The sequence below is a fragment of the Lepidochelys kempii genome, chromosome 3 (assembly GCF_965140285.1).
Source record: "Lepidochelys kempii isolate rLepKem1 chromosome 3, rLepKem1.hap1, whole genome shotgun sequence".
Lineage (NCBI taxonomy): Eukaryota > Metazoa > Chordata > Testudines > Cheloniidae > Lepidochelys > Lepidochelys kempii.
In genome coordinates, this window is record NC_136382.1 from 99,604,173 (window position 1) to 99,626,911 (window position 22,739).

At 40.4% G+C, this 22,739-nt stretch overlaps 1 protein-coding gene across 2 annotated transcripts in view; it reads left to right on the forward strand.

Annotated features, from left to right (window-relative positions):
• The window catches only part of LAMA2 (laminin subunit alpha 2), a 456,646-nt gene that overhangs the window by 188,927 nt on the left and 244,980 nt on the right, over positions 1-22,739 (forward strand). For both annotated transcript variants that reach the window (XM_073337269.1, XM_073337270.1), the window contains exons 7-12: positions 589-706; positions 2,134-2,312; positions 4,675-4,774; positions 9,637-9,797; positions 17,632-17,772; positions 19,252-19,425. In XM_073337269.1, the coding sequence (XP_073193370.1) occupies positions 589-706; positions 2,134-2,312; positions 4,675-4,774; positions 9,637-9,797; positions 17,632-17,772; positions 19,252-19,425 (873 nt within the window). The remainder of the gene's footprint in view (positions 1-588; positions 707-2,133; positions 2,313-4,674; positions 4,775-9,636; positions 9,798-17,631; positions 17,773-19,251; positions 19,426-22,739) is intronic.

Sequence of the window (22,739 nt, forward strand, 5' to 3'; positions counted from 1 at the left end):
AAGATCTGCATAACAAATGCTGAACCATTTCTGCAGTTATTCTCAAAGAACAACTGTCAGACTACAATCATAACCCTAGAGCTCTGCCTTTCCATTAGGCTTGCCTTGGAAGAGTGATGGTAACATTGCAGAATTAGAAAGCGTTCTCCAGAAAATTCTGTTTCGATGTTCTGCCTATGCAATACTTTGTTTTCTTTTTTTTAATGTCAATTGCAGTGGGGTGAAGTACCCTGTTCTGCCACTGTGCAAATATTCGTTGTCTGAATTGTGTTAAAACTATAATACATTAAAAAAAAATGAAATATACCTGTAATCCGTTGTAGATCACTTTGCTTGCAGTAATTTGCATAAATGTATTGCTGGAAAGGCACAGGTCTGAAATATTTAAGATCATTATAAAAATATGATGAATAGATTGTAAAGGACCATTGAAGAAAACCGGATAATATAAGAGAGGTTGTCAGTCATAGGTGGACTGGTTTGCATGTATTCCTAACCTCCACCTGTCTCAAAGCTCTTGTCTTTGCTTTGTTATAACATCATGCTGTGTTAGTACTTTGTTTTCTTTTTTTTTTTAATGTAAATTAGAGATCTACTTGTGAATGTGAGCACAACACATGTGGAGACAGTTGTGATCATTGCTGTCCCGGTTTTCATCAAAAGCCTTGGCAAGCTGGGACATTCCTGGTCAAGTCTGAGTGTGAAGGTAAATTATAAAAAAGCAAAGCAAAATAAAAAAGTGTTAGCTTAACTCCTGGTCACTCTGAGTAGTATTTAGTCCTTAAGCCTCTGGAGAATTCATTTAACTTCAAAATAACACTTGCAAGTGATTGTAAATGTAAACCACATGTTGTTTAGATCCACTATGCTATATTTAACCATATAATTAATAGACGTGGTTGAAAAAGTTTTGGTTAAACAGATTTCCACCGAAAAATAGAGTTTTGTCAAAATTAAAATGTTTTGTGAGAATGTCAATTTTGGTGAAATTTTCAATAGGAGAATATCAAAACAATTTGTTTTGACTTTCTCATTTTGTTTCGATAAGGTAAAAATGGTTAATTTCAATTCATTTTGACTAAGATATTTATATATTTATATGAAATGTTTCAACATTATCTAAATGAAATTTCATATTTCCAAATCATTTTTTCTAAATTTACGTTTTCTGGAAAATATTGATATTCAACTTTTCGTTCTGATTTGGAATGAAAACAAAGTTCAAAAAGCTGGAATTTCTCCTATCTCTAATAATAATAGTTAACACTGATGTTCACAAAGCACCTTAATTTCTGAACCTATTAAAATGTAATACTACTGTACATGAGTGTTCATATGGCTACAGGAGTGCAGATGCATTTATTCTAATGGTCTTTGAAGCCCTTTAGGTGCAGGGATGTACCTAAATAGTGCAGACGAGCCCACAGAGTCTGATCCAAAGCATGCTGACGTCAATGGAAAGACTCCCTCTGAGTTCAGTGGGCTTTGGCTCAGGGATTCCTCTTTATTAAATTTTGGAACTGATAATTACCAAAATTCTACATTTGTACAAACCAGGCACCAAACTCGTTTATAACACACATGAAAATATTAGAGGTTGGCCAGGGAGGTGGAGTTTAGATCCCGGTTAAGCTGAGCCTAGGGTTTGGGGTCTGAGGCCAAATCATGAAAAAAGGGTTGATTCAATAGTACTGAAATCTTGCAGACTGTTTTACACATTTTAATAGTGAAAATCTCATGAAACGAACCAGAATATTGTCCTCTTGTAATTTTGGGTCCAGCCTGGGACAAAAGCCAAAGGGGGGGCAATTTTGGATCTGAAGATTCAAATTTGAACTGTCCTGAAATTTGAAGAAGTGTGGATTCAAAGTCTTTGTTGTGACCATCTCCAACACGCATTATATGTAGATGAAGTACTTCCATTAAGTTTCCTTTTTAGCTTTGGTGAATGTTAATATTGCTAACAGTTTTAACATCTCAATAGATTCTTTGTAGTCCTTGTATCTTGTAGCATGTTCATGGTACAGATGTCAAAATGATGAAAGGATGTTGTTAATACTTCAGTAAAAATGTTATTTCTGCATGTCTGTAGCCTGGGTGTGAGGTTTGCTATTACAGTTATTTCTTTTTCAGAATGCAATTGTCATGGGAAGACTAAGGAATGTTACTATGATCAGAATATTGCAGACAGAAATCGGAGTTTGAATATCCATGGAGAATACACTGGGGGTGGAGTGTGTATTAATTGTACACACAATACTGCAGGCATAAACTGTGAGACCTGCACTGATGGCTACTTCAGGCCAAAAGGGGTAAAGTATGCTCTGCTGTCGCTTCTAAGTAGCTCAAGCTATCACTTCTGTGTGGGGAGTTAGCTTATTAAGTAGAGAAGACACACTTTTGATTGCCATTTTATGAAGGTTAAGTTCTAATTCTGACAGCCAACTAGTCGCCTTTCACAGTTGGAAATCTGTAAAGTAGATGTTCACAGGAATATGAAAGCAAATTGTGTTGATATGAAGAAATGTACTTAAGGTCAGGGCCTCCAGCTAGTACTTCAGTTTGAATTAAAGGAGGATGCAATCCTGCAAACACAGCTTTTGCATCATAGAGAATTTCAACATACACTCTCAGAAAGCAGAGAGATATTGCTGTAGTTGTTGGGGGTGGTGAGGAAATTGGGAGAAAGGAGAATCTCTAATTGGTTTAAGCTCTTTGATTTAGAAGTACTGCTATATTATATTTAATCTGTTAGCATCACCTGACCTTTATCAGGCATGGCCAAAATGCAGTTGCAAACCAGACATAGTCAACAAAATTCTACAATATATCCTGGGGATTCCTTCCACTTCAGTAGAGAGAGATATGGTCTGTGGAAATGCTACCATAAATTCTAGAAGATGATGCTCCATCTCAGTCTGAATTGAGGCCATGAGAAGAAGCATGGCATACTGGGATCTGTTATCTCCATGAGCTGTCTTCACTCTGTATTAAAGATCCAGAGAGCTGCTCTCTATTCTGTTTAGATGTGCCTCTTGGATTCCTGGAGGTTCCTGGTACATTATCATTGTGGCCCTCAGTTCAGCAAAGTCTGGCCACTGGGCCTGATTGATCTTCTCTCTACTACCATGGAGGCTAACAACAAATGAAAAAAATTAAAAATTCCCCCTATGTAGCAAGGTTGCATTTTGTCTTCAAAGCATGTAGAAGAAAGAGTTTTGGTCTTTTGTCAGCAGCTGGATGGTTAAACTGATTTTGGAGCAAAATTTAAGCAGTTCTCCAACTAGTAATTTTTGTGTCCACAGTCAATTGTGAGTATAGAAAATGTGGACAAGCTTCTGAAAATAGAGTAGGAAGGCCAGACTTTTGAAAATGTAGGGCTAAGTGACTTGTCCAAGGTCACAAAGAAAGAGTATGACCAGCCTTTGAATAGAACTCTCACCTCCCAAGTCATATGGTGGTATTTTCAGAAGTGCATGAAAGACATATAGGAGCACAAGTTTCATAGATTGTCAATAATAATTGTGCTCTTAAGTCACTTAGGAACTTTTGAAAATACCACTCTAACTTCTTTGTCTTACTGTGAGAATGTTCTTTCTTCCTAATAATGGAAAAAGACTATGAAAATATTCTCAAGGTTCAGTGTGGTTTTGGTAGCTTTCCGTGTTCAGAGATGTTGGTTTATCAATGGTCAAAATGCTGAATCTTGGAATAAGGGTGAGGATACACAGGGTTCAATCTGTGTTGGGTCTTGTCCCCTGAGTTATTGGGGATCAGGCACAGAATGGAAGTGTTAATAAGCTTTTACAACCAACATGATAGCTCTTTACTGCTTGTGCCCAATTCATCAAGCAACACCAAGTAGAGGTCAACTGACTTTAAGGACACTTGAAACGAACAGCTACATGGGGTCCCAAAATGATGGGGTACTCACAGAGGGAAATATGATTGCACTTGCCAGTCATAATCAATATAAGTTCCATCCCCTTCCATATAAATCCTCTGCTGCCCACAGGAAAAAGAGAATGATGGAATATGTACACCTAGATTTCTCTGCATACTGTTATAATAAAATGTGGGTCTTGTCTGTGATTCCTTTTCTAAGATGGGAAAAGGGAAGGTGAAAGCAAATTGTTCAGTTGTCTAGTGTTCACTTTTCTTCATTTATCCTGCAGTTTATTGTTTTTCACTCGTCTTGGACCGTGTAACTGAACTACTCCACTTACAATAAGTTTCAATCCATGCTTCTCATTCATTATCACAGTGCTGCAGAATTTAGCTACTAGAAACCCAAAGAGGTTTAAAAACTAAAGCATGCTTTCACTCCCTGTAATTAAAAAAATTATAAAAACATTTCTGTTAACATTAGTTTATATACAACTCTATTCCTTTAATAAACTAAATTTGGGGCCTCAATTACTTGAGCGTCTCTTTGGTAAAAATTTGCTAAGATTAACATGCAGACTGAATAACAAACTAATAGACTGAGTGAACAATGCTGTTTCAGTTTTTGAAACAAACCCTAACCCTAACAGCATGATTCGATCCTGATTTTTTTTTTTTGGTTGTTTTTTAAAATTTATGTACCAGTTTCTAATTTTTAAAAGGTAAGATTTAGCTTTGAAACTCACTGGTTTTTTTTTTTTTTTTTGTACTTGTATTTGTTTCTGGTAGGTATTACCAGATGACCCTAACCCATGCCGGCCATGTTTCTGTGATCCAGTTGGGTCTTTACATGCTACTTGTGTCAAGGATGAGAAACATGCGGAAGGAGGTAAGATCCCTGACAGTTACATTACAGTTACAGTGCTAAACATTGTGACCAACATTGTTAAAATGAAAGCTGAATTATCTCCCTTCACTGAGCCAGCCCTCACAGCAGACCAGTGCTAATTCATTCACATGGTCACTAATCCGCCTGTGCTCTCACAGCATTCTTTCATACTATCTTTCAGTTTTGCAGCCAGCAGGCATGTGCACATTGGGAAGAATATTCCCAACTGAACTTTTTTATGTTGGCTTTCCCCATTATTCCAGGCTTCTCTGAAATATAGTAGATACTGACATTCCAATACACAGACACACTAGACCTCTCCCCAAACTCAGCCTATAGCATGTCTCCTAATTCTGTGCTGGGAAGCAAGATGCATGCATGAAGCACACAGCATGCAGTTGCATCCTTGTAAAGGATTTTCTAGTCCTCTTGCCAAGAGCGGAGAGCTTTCTCTTTCAGAGACAGAGATTAAAATAAAGCAGAACCTTAATCTTTTCTTCTGAGTGCCTATTTGCATTTCAAAACTAGGAAAAGTCCCTTTGAAAGATGTCACATTTACCTACCATCTCTATTATTACTGTAGGATTATAAATTTTTCACCTTGGTTTCTCTGTAAGAGCCACCTTCAAATAGAGAACATGCTGCTTTCTTGTAGCTTGGAAACAATGTTTTTTTGTTGTTGACATTTGGTTGGGGTGCAGCAAAACTTCAAGGTCAGGTTTTAAGAGATTTGTTTAATTGGACTAATTGTACACTATTGATAAGAGATACTCCAGTGATCTTTTTTTCCCCAAGTAATTCAATGGAACATAAAAAAAGCACAACAGAGCTATAAATACAGAGCCCAGAGGTACAAAATCTACTACATCAGCCATGTACTGATTACATCAGTTAAATAACATGATTAAAGATTCTAGATAGAATGATAGAGCCTGATTAATACAGAAGTGAAAGGAACAGTATATCACACAGATTAAGAGGAAATTGTGTAGAAACTGAAGAGAACATGACTCCCAGGGTTAGAAAAGACACAGCAAGACAATGTGATGTCTTTTAGCAAACCTGTTGATGAGAGTGCACAGGTTATAGGTTATACAGGTTATAGATGAAGGACTTAAAAAACCGAATGCTATTAAAAGGGACCCCTTTTATTCAAACATCTGCTACTGCTGATGTTCAGTCTCTTTAGTAAAATAATGAGGCTATCACTTTGAGAGAAGAAGGCCTTAATTAAAGAAATGTGGTGCCACACATGCATGTGTGTCTCCAGGTAGCTGTCAGCCACAGTGCAGTTTATTTCTCCTACCTACTGAACTAACCACAGTAGGGGGCATTCTACAGAGTTTTGTACTGTGCGGAGCAGGATTTTCAAAATAACTGCTGCTTCAAAGTAACTGCATCCATATGTCCTTCTTGAAACTTTATCCTCCCTTGCTTTTGTGATTCTTGTCTTCCCCCGGTTCTCCTCCTGCCTCTGTAGTCATTGCACCAGTCTTTCTTCTGATAGGTTCTGCTGCTCCCCTTTTCCTCTTTCTGGTGGTGTCCTTCAGAACTTCATCGTTGATCCACTCCTCATCTTTCTCCACAGTTGTTCTCTAGTGTCTCAATCCATCCAATTCCATATTTCAATTTCTCTCTAACATGTCTACCTGGATGTCTTGACATTTTTTCCCCTCTCTTCACACCATTAAACCTTTTGTCTAGACCCTCATCATCTCCTAGGTTGACGGAAGCTCCTCCTTACTGACAACCCTTTTCAGCTCCATCTATGTTAGAACACGCTTTAGTTTCTGTGCTGGCTCTGTCTTCTCTACCATATCAGATACAGGCTCACCCCCCCACCCCGCTCACCTTTAAGGTCTCTAACACCTCTGTCCCTCCTTACTTACTTGTTCTTGTATCTTGTCATATTGCCTTCCAACTCTTTATTCTGCCAATGATACCAGCCTCTGTTGTCCATTTGTCCACATTTCCAATAACTCCTCCCGTCTTTTTTCCATGCCAGCCTTCATTCATGGAATACCCTCCCTGAAGCCGTCTGTGCAGAAGGACAGAACACCCTCACTGAAAAAGGCTGTAAAGCCACTCTTCCTTCCTCCTTGAAGTCCCTTCACAAGTTCCTTTTCTACTATGATGCTTATGGGAAAGGACAATTTGTGATGGCTGGCTAGAGGGCCAGTAAGGGAGTTCTTATAGTTCTGATAGTTTATCTTATATATGTTTAAAATTAGCAAACTCAAAACGATCTGTGCATACAACTAGGCTACATAATCACATTTCCGCTCACAGTACCTTTATCGTTACTCCCCTATTACCTCCAGTTATTTGTTACTCATTGCCTGTTGTCTTAGATTGTAAACTCTTTGGGCCTAGAACTGCTGGTGGTGCTGTTGTTGTTAAAGTCTTAGAAGTCTTGTTTGATAGTCTCTTAGATGGGATCAAGGATGATAATAGCAGTAATCCCATGTGGAGTTTGGGATTCAGCTGGAGCTGGTAGGGGTGCAATGTCACCTGGGTCCCTCTCTTTCTGGCCTGTTCTGATCAGGATTAGGATGATGAAGGGCTGGGTTCCCAGGAAAAGGTGGAGGTGGCAGCCATGCTGGCGAAGCTCATTCCAGTAGAGTCTGTCTGTTCTTTCTGTCTGTTTTCCGTTTTGTTCTTTTGTACTTTCCCTACAAAAATCTCTTTCTTTTAAGGACCCCAAAAGGGAGTTACGAGTGGAATAGCCCATCCCATCATTATTTTGACCTCCAATTAGGCCTAATATCAGATATGCCAATTTTGGCTCATTAACCTCTGATTCCACGTCTCCTATTTTTAACAAGTATAACTTTAACACAGTCCTTGAATCATATCAACTTGGCCTATTACATTTTGACTAATTTAGTTTTTCTGTCTGATTCTCTTGCACCTGTTAATAACATGTTTTACTGAAAATAACATGACCTACTTTCCATGGTAAATTCCTAAGCAGGCAAAAGTTATAGACCAGTTGTCACAACAGCTCTTATACTGCAAGCATCACTGTAACAGCTAGGCACAGATCCAAACTTTTCCCTTACAGATCCCTGTTCATTTCTGTCTTGAATATGTGTTCACTAGCTCAATGAAACCCTATGTACTAAAAAAAAGATATTGTACCCAGCCAGTTGTGAAGGAAGTACTATGTATTGAGCCCATAATATGCTACCTTGACAGAATCTCTATTTCAGTGAAGATAGCAAAAAACCTCTCATCCAAGACAGCAACTGAAAAAAGCCAATTTACCTGAATATTTGTAAACTGAAAAGAGTCTGTTTCTTGTCTGAATGAAAGGCTGAGAAACATGATCCATTCCAATGAAATTTCTCTATATACTTGCAAATCAGAATGAATACAGATTAGATATATTGAAACACATTCCAGAGGAGCTGGCTGGTTGTTTAAGGAGAAATTGTTTGCATGATGTAAAATGGAAATCTGCTTCTGAAGCATGTGGCACACCAAGCAATAAACAGGTTATAATTCTTAAATTTAAATGGGAAGATGATGATGACTGGGGGTATAGGCTAGTAATGAGTGCTTCTCACTGAGATGGAGGTTGCAGGATGTGCACTCTGGGTATGTCAAGGCTGAGGATTATTGAGTATGAATAATAATTAAAATGTCTCTCTCTGGCCCAGTGCAGGAGTACTTTATATATTTGGTACAATGAACAATTGGCCATTGCTACAAGAAGATACTATAGAAAATTGCATAATGAGGTTTGGATAGATCAGAAAGCAGGTTGGAGAATTATATTCCCAAGTGATCTGGAATTGTTTCAGTAAAAACATTTATTTTTTATTGTATAGTTCCCATTATGACCATCATACCGTACGTTTCAATAGCAGTATTTTTCCTACTGTCCTAGTATGTTCCACTGATAATTCTAAAGGTAAATAATGATGCTTCTGGCATAAATAGCACATTTTAATATTTGACTCTCAAAGTGCTTATTAAACACTGATTTTCATAATAGTCCTGTGTGATAGGTTTATGTTCAATATAGATAAGGGCCAGAACCAGAATCTTTTATGAAACCATACCCTAGCTACAACCTTTGGTATGGATAAAATAGAGCTCTGACCCTAACAACCCTTGGTTTTGGATTTGAAAGGCCATAATCCATGCAAAGATTTGCCAGATTAAACAGTGACCTCTTTAGCCCATCGGTAATCTATGTTACCAGTGGATAAACTGAAGCACAGAAGTTTAAATGGTTCAGTCCGTAATCATCCAAATCAGTGGCAGAGCTGGGACCTCTGAGACCTGACTCCCAGTCCACTGCTCTAAAAGTTAGACAGCGAACCTTGACTGAATCAACCCACCTCTTCATCCAAGGCACTCTACTGTGGGGTGAAATAAATAATCTCCTCGTAATTTTGCTTTTAAACAACCTGTAACAGCTCCAGGGGTTGGATGCTTCCTGAATCAGAGACTCCGTTATGCTGCCATTTTTTTTTTTGCCCACGTATTTGTATATGTAATGCTAAATCTTAATGACAGCTGTTTATTTTAAATGTAAAGCCTGCTCAGACAGTGTGGGATAAATGAGACCTAGATGCTGCCCCCACCCCTCACATTTAGTAGTACTCATGGAGCAGTCCCACTGATTTCTGGGGGATGTCTTGTTGGGTTAAGGTGCTATTCAATAGGAGTAAGAGCGGCACACTGGCCCTAGGATTGTCAGCTTTTCAGGGCATGCTCTGTGCACACAATTTATACCTGTACAATGCTGAACACAGGTGTGGCCCCAATCCTTGCAATCATAGTACAAATAACTCATAATAAAGATAAATCAATACATATGTGGGTTTAGTGTTTTCTTTGACTTTCCATAGGCATGCTCCCTGGATTCTGCCACTGCAAGACTGGCTATGCAGGTGAAAGCTGCAGTCGATGTGCGTTGGGTTACAAGGGTTATCCTGACTGTATGGCCTGTAGCTGCTCTGTGAAAGGCAGCTTGAATGATGACCCTTGCATAGGATCCTGCATTTGCAAGGTATGAGTGTCAAACTATTTTCAGCCATACTAATTCACCATTGATGATATGAGAAATTAAAACCCATTATCCTCTATCATCATTGCAATGTTGTTATGCTGTTCTTTTTCTTCGAGTGACTGCACACGTCTGTTCCACTTTGGGTGCGTGCACATCTTATGCACAGTTGGAGAATTTTCCCCTAGCAGAACCTATCAGGGCAGCGTGAGCGCCCTCTGGTGCCTCATGCCACTGCACACAAGTATAAAGGACTGTGTTGCCCCCATCCTTGCTCAGTTCCCTCCTACCGCAAGTAATGGTTGTTGTTGAAGCTGCCACCTTTGATTCGGCATGTAGAATCATAGAATCATAGAATATCAGGGTTGGAAGGGACCTCACGAGGTCATCTAGTCCAACCCCCTGCTCAAAGCAGGACCAATCCCCAACTAAATCACCCCAGCCTGACCTTAAAAACCTCTAAGGAAGAAGATTCCACCACCTCCCTAGGTAACCCATTCCAGTGCTTCACCACCCTCCTAGTGAAAAAGGTTTTCCTAATATCCAACCTAAACCTCCCCCACTGCAACTTGAGACCATTACTCCTTGTTCTGTCATCTGGTACCACTGAGAACAGTCTAGATCCATCCTCTTTGGAACCTCCTTTCAGGTAGTTGAAAACAGCTATCCAATCCTCCCTCATTCTTCTCTTCTTCAGGCTAAATAATCCCAGTTCCCTCAGCCTCTCCTTATAAGTCATGTGTTTCAGCCCCCTAATCATTTTTGTTGCCCTACACTGGATTCTTTCCAGTTTTTCCACATCCTTCTCGTAGTGTGGGGCCCAAAATTGGACACACTACCCCAGATGAGGCCTCACCAATGCCGAATAAAGGGGAGGAATAGCTTCCCTCCCTTAGTGTAAATAGTACCTGTAACATTAGTTTATAGTCTTGTATAGCATATCTGTAAATAGTTAGTTTTAGGGATAAGTTTGGAATACAGTCTTTTTAGTGTACAGTTGCTGATGCCTGATTGGGTACTGGGATTGGTACCAGACTGATGCCGTCCTCTCCTGGCTTTAAGGCCTGTTGTTCATGTAACAGGTCTATGCCAGTGAGTGACCCATACCCCACCTACCTTAAGTCTGTGGGAGAGGCGCATGTAAGTGGCAAATGTCACACTTGTAGAGGGTCCCAGCTGGAAAAAGGGAAGGGCTGCCAGATGCGAGTGTCTGCTCATGGAGTCTGCACTCCATCCATCCTCAGAACCTGCCCCCATTCCAAATGGGTTCCAAGCATGTCCAAGTCTCCTTGAGTGCTCCTCCTGTTCTGACAGAGTCCTCAGGCAGATCTCTGCCAGAGGAGCCTAAGAAGAGACTGCATGAGTCTAATAAAGATTTGATACCACCACCCGGCAAAGAGAAGCACTGAGTGCTCACAAGAACTCAGAGGTGCGCTCAAAAAAGTCAGGAAGGGTCAGCTGAGACCATTTCCCAAAGGGTTGGTACCCCTAGTGGTACCTCAAGCCTAGGAGCGCTTTCCAGTGCTGTTGACACCTCAGGCTTTCGAGGCAACCTGAGAGTTGCTTAATTTGTCAGTACCAACTTCTCCTGTGATTCAAGAGCCTTGCACGGTACTGATAGCAGAACCACATGCTCCGGCCCAGCCTCAGAGCACTGCTCAGTACCAGCCACTTCTACTCTTGTGGCACCTTTATGTAGGATTGCATCTACGGGCAAGCCAGCAATGATTTGGCTGATACCCTCTTCCCAAGACTTGGAACCTCTCTCCTCGGTACAAATGGGTTCAGCTCCCCAATGCTCAGAGGAGATAGACTCCTCCTCAGACTCAGACTGTGTTCTGATCTGAGTATGCCCAGCAGCCCCAGTGGGGGGCCTGCCTGCTGTGATACTGTCCACAGTCTCATCATCCTAATAGTCAGTGGTCTGCACAGAGCTGGGTTCAACCTCCATACCAGTAACCCTTCCAGACCTCTTGGGGCTTCCCTCCACATTCCAGAACTTCTCTGCTGCCTCCCCACCCTTCTATGTCAGCCTGGAGCATCTGCAAGAAGGTCACCATCTTCCTTCCCCTGGTACCTGTATTGGTACCATGAAAGTAGAGCTGCATGCTTGGGACTCCCCAGTAGAGGGATTGGAGGAGGTACCTCCTCAACAACCTTAGCCTCTTCTATGTTGCCTGATGAGGCAGTAGTGACTGACTCTACCTCTTCCCCTCCTGATGATTTTAGAGCTCCTTGTTGAGGAGGGTGACTGTAGCTCTAGATATCCAGGCAGAAGAGATAAAAGAAAGGTGTCACAGGCTTGTGGGTATTTTAGCTTCTGCAGGTCCCTCTACGATAGCTCTCCCTATTAATTAAGCTGTCCTGGAGCCCGTCAAGATTTTATGACTTACCCCTTCTTCTCTGCCTCCCTCTCCCTAAGGGTGGAGAAAAGGTATTATGGGGTTTTGAACACTTTTACAACCACCCTTCTCCAGGCTCCGTGGTGGTTGCAGCCACCAACAAAAAAGGAGAGGCAAGGACACCAGGCCTCTACTCTGAAGAGAAGGGAAGCAAAACAATCTAGATCCCTTTAGCAGGAAATTTTATTCCACTGGGAGTTTACAGCTGAGGATCGCAAACCAGCAAGCTCTGCTGGGTTGATACAATTTCAGCCTATAGGATAATATCCTACTTTGCCTCATCAGGAAGCTTGTCATTGAACTTCAAGAGTTCTCTTCTTTGGCGAAGTAAGGCAAATTAATCGCCAGAATGGCATTGCCAGTGAGCCTGGATGGTGCAGTTTCCACAGCTCAAGTTATGGCCTCTGCCATCATGATAAGGCATTTATCTTGCCTGCAGGCATCAGGCCTCTCTCCAGAGGTGCAACAAACAATTCAAGACCTCACATGTTGTCCAGTAAAACTGATCAGAGGCTACATAGCCTTAAGGATTCAAGGGCGACCCTTAAGTCACGGAGGATCTATACACTGGCCACAAAATATAAAGCCATTCCACCCACAGCATTCCCAATGGTTTCAGCTATTTTTGCCACATTCCCAGGACCAGTCTAAAAAAAAAGGGAAGGAGTTACAAGATACATCTTCCTCCTCCACCTCCCTCGGCAGCTACCAGCTCTTCTAGGCGATCTGGATTATCTAAGCAATGATTTTGACCTGTTGGTTGAGGACAGTATACACTCCCCATAGTGCCATCTTTCCTGAGTGCTATTTTTGCCAAATGCTTATCCCACTTATTAAGCATTTGGATGCACATCATCATGTATTAGTGGGTCCTAAGGAAAAGGAAGCTGTGATACGGTCTTCAATTGATTTCTACCTCCCTTCCAACCTCCCTTCCCCATCCCTCTTCAGGGACCACTCTCACAAGAGGATGCTACATCAGGAAGTCCAGTCTCTGCTTTTCCTGGGGGAAATACAGGAAGTTCCAATGTTGTTCAGAGGGAAGAGATTTTAGTCCTGTTACTTCCTGATCTCAAAGGCAAAAGGGAAGGGTGTCCTCAGGCCTATTTATTCTGAATGGCCACTGTAGCATCTAGTATCCCTTCCTTAGATCCCAGGGGATTGGTATGCTGCTCTCAACTTAAAAAGATGTTTATTTTCACATGGCAATTCACCAGAGCCACCAAAATTCCTCAGGTTCATGGTCAATGGATTCCACTACCAATTTGCAGTGCTCCCTTTCAGACTATCAGCAGCTTGTAGCATATTCACCAAATGCATGGCTGTAGTAGTGGCATTCCTGAGCAAGTCTGGACTGCATGTATTTCCTTGCTGGATGACTGGCGAACCCAGGTCTCTGGTACTCTCCAGCGTAGCAACTATTCAGTCCACTTTTGACACACTGGGGCTACTGATCAAGGACAGATTTCACTGTATATCTCCTATTCAGTGAATAGAATTCATTGGAGTAGTTTTGGACTTGACTTGACACAGCAGAGGTTCCAAACAAAGTGACTTATTGCTCTAGATCTAAAGGCTTATCCTGGCATCAGAGTTTGAAACTGCCTCAAACTTCTAGGATGCTTGGCAGCATGCACCTACATGCCAAACTACACCTGAGACATCTACGGGGTTGGATAGCCTTGGTGTACTTACTGGCCCGTCATCATATAGACATAGTGGTTCAAGTACCCATTTGGGTCTTATCTTCCATGGACTGGTGAATGTTTGCATGTAGAGGTCCAATCCACAAAGTTATGCCAGGAGGCAATCCTCCTGTGGAATATATGCTTCACAGGTTCCATCAACCTGAGAGCGGCTTACAATCCGGGAGCTCAGAACACTCTCTGCGAGCAGGTCATTCACAGGCCATTGTGAGTTGTCCCTTGGACCAGACTTTTCTAGCTCCATTTTCCAGCAGTGCGGAACTCCTCAAGTGGACCTGTTTCCAACAAGAGAAAGCAAAAAATATTTGTTGTTCCTGAGCAGGTCACAGCCCGGGTTCACTGACAGATGCTTTCCTTCTGCCCTGGTTGAGAGGCCTACTGTATGCCTTCCCTCCAGTTCCGCTTCTGTCCAAAATCTTATCCAAAGTCAACCAAGATTCCACGCACTTTATTCTAATAGCTCTAATATGGATATGTCAGCATTGGATTTTGACTTTACTAGCTCTGTCAGTCAGACTTCTGCTCTTCCATGTGATATCGCAGGATCACGGTCACCTTCTTCATTCCAACCTTCAGGCAAAAACAGTTACCTACCTTTCTGTAACTGTTGTTCTTTGAGATGTGTTGCACATGTCCATTCCACAACCCACCCTCCTTCCCCTCTCTATTGGAGTCTTGCTGGTAGGACAGAATGGAGAAGGGTCAGAGGGCAGCGTAGCCTTTTATAGCTGTGTGCAGTGGTGTGAGTCACCAGAGGGAGCTCACACTGCCCCAGCAGGCACCACTAAGGGAAAAATCTCTGATGATTGTGTACAGGCTGCACATGCAACCATAGTAGAATGGACATGTGTAGCACATCTTAAAGAACAACTGTTATGGAAAGGTAGGCAACTGTTTTTTAGTTGTGGTGATATCTGCATGTCAAGAAATTGTGATGCCTTTTAGGGTTAATGTGTTTCTGGTCTTACTGTGACACTTCAAGTCTTGAGTACAAGACTTAAAACAAGTAATTAGGAATCAGCTGCCATCCAGGTAAACCCAATAGAATGATACTCAAGATAAGATATTTAAGACATTCAGAAAGCTATGAATTGCTTATTTCAAACTCCCACACCCATCCGCCCAGGAGCTATACATTAAAAGCAGTTGAGCACTGTCAACTCTAAAAATAACCTGTCATATGTCTTTAAAAGAGCAAATATTCTGAACTATTGGTTTAAGGGGAAATGGCATTTAAGGCCTCTATTTTATCGGTTGTTATGTAGTATATATCGTCATTCTGCTGCTAACTTTTGGACAAAGGAGATTCTCTTTTCCATTTTGGACACTTTGTTTGGAAACCTCCAAGGTATTTCTGTCAATAATGCTGTTAAAATCTGACTGCTGAGGCTGTTTGTGCTGTAGGCTGAAGTTCTTAGTGCTGTGTGTGTGTAAATTCAGAAAGCCAAGTATTGATATAGCTTTTGAATTAAAACACTATTTTAAAGTGATACACAACTATTTTTAGTTAAAAAAATATCCTGAATACCAATAATACACATGAAGGTCCTGTTGTTCAAAAGATGCAGCTTACATAAGAAATAAGTCACCCTGACTATGCTCAGCAGAGAGCAACATGGTAGATACTGTGGGTTATTTTTCAGTATTTTGTTGTGTATGTTCCATTTGGATGTTTAATTTACAGACTCTGATACAAATGCAGGTGAACAAGATACCATGCTTCTATTAAGTTCTCAAGAGCACGAGTGTACAAAAAAGTTTCATTCCATCATCTCATATTGAATATACTCATAAACCACCCGTGTGACAGTTGAACAGCACTGAAGTTGGTTCAGGGTATTAATCTTATCCTCACTTGGCACATATATAACACTCAAATGTTCTCTGTCAGAAGTAAAATCTCTTCCTATCAGGGTTTTAATTTTTAAGCTGTTGTGTCTAGAGGATCAGACTTGGGGCACATTTCCTTATATTCTGATTTGAAAACGAGCTTTGATGATGAGTTATACATTCAAAATATACTATACTGTAGAAAACAATTCTGCACTGGCAGAGGGATGGGTTACATATCTTTTTCCATCTTCAGGGTTTAGGATTCTGTTAACTTACTGTCTTTTCACAAGAATGGTGTAGATTACTTGCAGTTGTAGAGTACAATTGTGCTCAGCTTTGTTACTGAAACTTTTATTATAACAAATACATTTACTTTTCAGTCTTCACTTTTCTTTCCTCTTCCCACCCTGCCCACAGTAACACATCAGTAATTCAATCGATCATATTAAAGGAACTTTTAGGGCCAGATTTTCAAAGTGCTTTCAAAAATGACAGCTGCAAACATTTGTGTGCATAGAAACCACTTTCAGAGGCCAGCTACAAGAGTACAGTACAGTACTACAGCTTAAATTTTCAGACCAACAGCCTTGACAATTGTTTTAAGCTTTTGGTGTATAGACTCCAGCTGATGTTTCTAGTTGGCACCAGAGACAATGAAAACCGATATAGGAATTACCACATCATTGGTGTTAACATCCTTTTTTGAATCTGCCCTTTGCCTCTTTTTCTTTAGCTGTGCCCCATTTTTCTATCTCTTTTTTCTCTCCTGTCTTCTTTCTCTTTGCCCTTTGTGTTTCCACTTTTCTTCCCCTTCCTTATCCTTTATTTGACTCACTCTTTCCCTCTCTCCGGCATCTCTGACCAGAAGGCAGGCAAGTGGCTTTCAGTACTTATTTCTGTGCTGCAAAGCCAGGCTGATCCTAACCTACTTGTGTTATGGGCAGACTTTTCATAAACTGTTCAGCCTCTGCTGGCCTGGAGCCAACGATTCCAGTACATCTGTGCACACTTCACAGTGCGGTGTCCAGGATTAAAGAGACCATGTGCAAAATATTTTGGAGAGAGTACTTATAAGAATAATTCTTCTCTGGGGTATCTTTGAAAAATACTGTTGCATTATTCAGCTCCCACCACAGTGTGAACCTTTTTGTAATGCACCCCATGCGGAAAAGAGGCATCTCTGTCTCTGCATATGGGCCAGATTGATTACATACTGGTAACTCAGCATATCAACTAGTAAAATAAACCTTTGCTGTAAAACAAAATTACAAAATGCTGCAATGGTCTGGCACTTGGGTCCTCTGCTCCAGTTCTCTGTAGGTTCATAGATCATCTAAGTGGTAGGCAAATACTGTCAGTCATGGAGGAAGAAATACAGGCCTTGCCTATACTTGGAATTTGCTCTCATTTCAGACACCAGTGGCCAGCTACAGGAGTAGCTGCACTGGTGCAAACCCCAAGCATAGACAAGAAGAACTGAAATGCTGCATTTTGCATTGGATGATCATACCCTAGTTTCAAGTAGCTATTGTAGTTGCTGGACACTGATTGCTGATTTCCAAGAACAGGCAAGTTGTACCCATGCTTTCTTCCCTTTGGCCATCCATGTTTTAGAGGAGATTTACTAGATTATTGTGAAAAAATAATATGTTCATGGAAAAGATATAAAGTTAAATGGCCAAATTCTACCTTCAGTTACACCCATTCAATCCCTTTAACTTCAGTGGGGTTGCACTGGCTTAATTGTTTGGAGATTTTGGCTCTTATATAGAAAAATTAGGGGTAGTTTCCTATAAATGTCTTCTTTTTGCATTGTTGTATCAAACCAAAAGCAAGCAAAAAGCCTCTAATTTTAATATGTGATAGATGAAGTAATATTCTAATGTGTATTTCCAGGAAAATGTTGAAGGAGAAAACTGTGATCATTGCAAACCAAGTTTCTTCAACCTGCAGCAAAATAATCCAAGAGGCTGTGAGGAGTGTTTTTGTTCAGGGAAAACAGACGTCTGTATAGACTCTCACTGGACCTACAGCAGTGTAAGAAAAATAATAGTAAACATCATTGCAAAAATATGTCATTGGGTATGCTGTCATTTAAAACATATCTTGTACAACAGATGTTATCCTGAGATCTGCAGGCACATTATATACCATGTAAGTCTTTTCAGATATCCAAAAGGAAAGGATTTTTCACACACAAGAACTGATCTTTCTTTGTTTTCATTGTGAAAATTTCTGAAATCAACATTGTGACTGATATAGAAAGTAACTCTGAAATGTCTGTCAGAGGTGAAGCTGTGTGTGTGAAACAGTCATGGAATATGCAGATGATAAAGTATGAACATGAGGGTAATTCTGAGGTGTCCATAGGGGTGCCTCTTCTCTGGGTGTGTAATAAATATCCATATAGACACATATGGGTTAATTAAGAATTTACACTTACAAATACAAAATTTATGTAAGAAATAATATCCTTCATAGTGGCTTGTAAACAGTGAGGGTCTTACACCTATGGTGAATTTCTTCTGTCCAATATGTATATAGCATTGAAGCTAAAGGTGGGATGACCCTTCCAATGGTCTTACCTGCAAAAGCACATTGTAGAAAATATTAATTTTTTTGTACAAGCATGCCCTATACTTTCAATAAGGTCTCAAAACCTGGACACCAGTTTCTCTATAAAGGGGCTATAATATAAGTCCATAAATCTAGCTTAGGAAAATCTGTTTAGGTTAAATAGCTACTGTTTTGGCTGTTAGGTATATGGGAACTCTGGGAGTAAAGTGTGCCTGGTGTACTCATTTATATACCAGTATCCAGAAAGCTTTTCCAGCTCACAGCTGAGCCATTTCATAGTTCTGCTGCTATCTAGGCATCTGGAAAACAACCAAAAGCCTTCAGCGTGCTTGTATGTATATTAAGCTCTTCTGTACTGGTTAGTTTCCTGATAGAGGATTTCAGAGATTCAGGGTCTGAGATTTTTGATCTTTGCTAGCTGGTGCAGTAGAAGCGACCTTTGAACTTCTAAGATATAGGTCTTTAGAACAATAAACTACATTGTCTATGTCTGAATAATATCTGTTCAGATTTGTTGAACTCTCAATTCAGGTTTCTGTACCATCTGGGACTTATATCACTTACAGAGTATTTGTGTTGTGTGACCTACGGTGTGAGCATGAATGGCTCTTATCCAAATATTATTGGGATTGAGCCGGAATTCCCTCCCCATTCTCTGTTAAGCCACTGGGAACAAATATTTACCTATCCCCTAACTTTTTGGCAGCCTAAGTGGCTGTTCAGGACACAAAAATCCAAGAGCTGGTATGCATACAGTAGATTAATTTTCCTATGAATATTCTCATGTCACTGAATATGATTCTTCACTGAGATTAATCAAGATCTTAAGCCAAATGAAGCTGCAGAAAAGACAAAAAAACAAAACAGAGAGGCTGGTGGGTGCTGGGACTTTGATATCTTGACTCTCCCTCCAACAGGTATTTTATTCTGTCATTATAGGTAGGAGACATGAGTGGCTGGTATCTGACTGATGTACCTGGTCTCCTTCAAGTTACACCTCAGCAGGACAGTTTTGGTGGACCTCAGTGGCTTAGCATCAGTAATGTGGCTGCCAGAAGAGCGCTGCCGCTGATTTATTACTGGAGTGCACCCAGTCCTTATTTGGGCAACAAAGTAAGTGCAAATGGTCCTTGCCTGTATGCTAATTTAATTTATTGCTAGGGAAAGATATAAGCAATTTTTTTTTAGTTCCTGTTGGAGAGAAGATTAAGTTGGAAAGATGTTTGACCAGCAAAATTGCTTGCTGAAAAGAACTGAATTAGGCATGCGGGGCACAAAGCATCAGGGGAAAGCAGAATAAACTAAGTACTTCAATTCTAAGACCTCTTGAGGCCTCTGCTGTCAGGTCTTAGAGAAGCTCAGATAATTTGCAGTGTTATTTCTTGAACGAATTGGCTGGCATATGAATATGTGTTTCAGGTTGTCCTCTTCTCTTTCCATCTTGTCCTTGGATATGAAAGGCTGTTCCCTATCCTGCTTTTCACAGATGAAAAGTGTATATCAGCTGATGTGAGTTAGGTTACAAAGCTTTAATGCTTGGCATAAACTTGTGTTGGGAACTCTCCCCTGGAACTCAGAAGGTGCTGTACTAAACTTTGTGCCAGTTTCACTGCTCATCTTTATTCAGATCCACTCACCTGCTCCCCACCCCTCACACACAAACACAAAGATATATAAACATATTAGTATCTGCCCTCTGAAGGTTACTGCATTACATTACTTTTAAAATCTTTGAAGATCTCCCTGGCTGCCTTAGTGGTCGGAGTATCAGGCTTACTATCCACAGACTCTGTTATCACAGGTGGTGTGCTCTTAAAATGAATTTTCTGTCAGGCTTTGGAATTGGGGACTATGTTCAGAACTTAAGCTTTTTTCTGATTATGGTGAAGTATATGAAACTATGGTGTGCTTTAGCACATTTTCCATTCTAGTCTCTTCAGGCTTGTCCGCCTAGTTTTTTCCTGTTGGCTGGAAATCAACATGACAGAAGGTAAGTGAGCATGTGAAGATTAAACAGCATCATTTCCAAAGAATGTGGGCATCCAGTTCATGGCTATAAGATGCTTAAAGATAGATAGCCAAGCCCATTCAGCTGGCGTAAGGGAAGTTTTTTATAGCTTCCATACAGTGAACTTTTCCTGTGCTCCGGTAGAAACTTTGCACAGACAAACTTCTTTCTTTTCCATTTGGTGAACAAAATAATGGGAAGAGTGTGTGCAAATTGTCTGAACCTGGAAGACATTTTTTCAGTGTAATTTGAAGGTCCTTTGTGGTTTACTGTCAGACATTTCTGTATGAATGAAACAATTTGCCTTAATAACTGAACCATATAAATTTTTGATACTACAATAATACTGAAAGCACTCACAAATTACCACAGTACATCTTAACTGTCATGTTACATCATGTAAATTATAGTCATGATGACATGCTTAGCTTGGATGATTTAGTGTATTGCTATGGAAATGGAGTATTGCAGGTTCTTATTTGTAAACTCAATAAAACATCTCTCTAAATAGCTGAAACTGGATTAAACCAGCCCTTCTCGACTATGACTGCTAGCTGTGTTACAAGTATAATAATTGCTGTTTTATGGTAGGTGTGCTTACCTAAGAATGTCTGCCTTAAAAGTACGCAGAGAAAGCTTTTAAGAAGTTTTATATCGAGACATTTTTTAGTGTAATCCATAACTCTGGAGTCCAATGCCCTTTCTTTCTATCTCTGCCCATTTCACTAGAATGTTGTCTCTAAAAATAAATTTGAGTAAAACATGGGGACAACTGTCCCTCTATATTGAGAGACCCCAGTTTTCAAACATAGCCCAAAACCTTTGTTTGAAAGGTTTCTTTTAACATAAGGCTGGCATGTGATGCATATGTCTCCACAATGTTGATTGCCATATATATTCTATCTGCATGTTTTCGATCCACCTACAAGTGCTGCTTTCACATGACACAAGTGTTGTAAAATGGGATGATACTGAGTTTGTAACCCTGAGCTTTGCTTAAGAATGAATGACACTGGAGTTAAATGAGGTTGTTCTGTGGCAAATTCTGGTTTCTCTAAAAAGGTTGCGCTACAAAGTGAGTAACGGGAGGCTGTAGGTAATGTTTTTAGGACTGGTTTCAGAGCAGCAGCCGTGTTAGCCTGTATTCGCAAAAAGAAGAGGAGTACTTGTGGCACCTTAGAGACTAACAAATTTATTTGAGCATAAGCTTTCGTGAACTACAGCTCACTTCATCGGATGCATTCTGTGGAAAATACAGTGGGGAGATTTATATACACAGAGAACATGAAACAATGGGTGTTACCATACACACTGTAACAAGAGTGATCAGGTAAGGTGAGCTATTACCAGCAGGAGAGATAGTAATAGCTCACCTTACATGATCACTCTCGTTACAGTGTGTATGGTAACACCCATTGTTCCATGTTCTATATGTATATAAATCTCCGCACTGTATTTTCCACGGCATGCATCTGATGAAGTGAGCTGTAGCTCACGAAAGCTTATGCTCAAATAAATTTGTTAATCTCTAAGGTGCCACAAGTACTCCTGCTCTTAGGACGCTTGTTTATGTGAAAGCAACTGTATGACTATGGGACAAGAAAGCAAGAAAATGAATGTAACATCTCAATTGTTGTTGTTGTTTTTTAGAAAAACAAGAACAACAACAAAGTACTACTGTACTACTAGCAACATGTCAGAAGTTAGGTGAAATTTTACGAAATTAAAAATATAAAATACATGCAGCTCTTGTGTTATCTCAAATGCAGATTTTAATTTTTTTTTAAACAAAGGTTAGTTTTCAGATGCTTGTTTTAGCCTATATTGGTTTAAAATGAAAATTTGAAGGCGTGGTGTGTTCATCAGATGGAGGGCTGTTATTTGGATAATTCTGGAGCAATATAATTTTGTAAACTTCTGAATTATTTTATTAGGAAGAAATTTTTTGCTGGGCTACTATTAAGATTTAACAGGGATCATGTAATAGCTTTTCCATCTATTTTATGGCTGCCAATTTAATTCTGGCCTGAGGCAGTCATAAGTACTTGGTAACACAATACTCTGTAAGGGTATGTCTACACTGCAGTTAAAAACCTGGGGCTGGCCTGTGCCCGCGGACTCTCACTTGTGGGGCTTGGGCTAAGGGGCTGTTTAACTGTGGAATGTAGACATTCCGGCTGGGGCTTCAGCCTGAGCTTTAGGACTCTCCCACCACACAGGGTCCTAGAGTCTTGGCTCCAGCCCAAGCCCCAACATCTATACTGCAATTAAACAGCCCCTTGTCCCAAGCCCCATGAGCCTGAGTCAGCTGGCATGGGCCAGCCCCAGGTTTTTAACTGCAGTGTAGCCATACCCTTAGAGATTCTGCAGAGTGAAGAAGAAGCTTTTGTTCTATTAAACAGAATATTTGAAAGCCCCT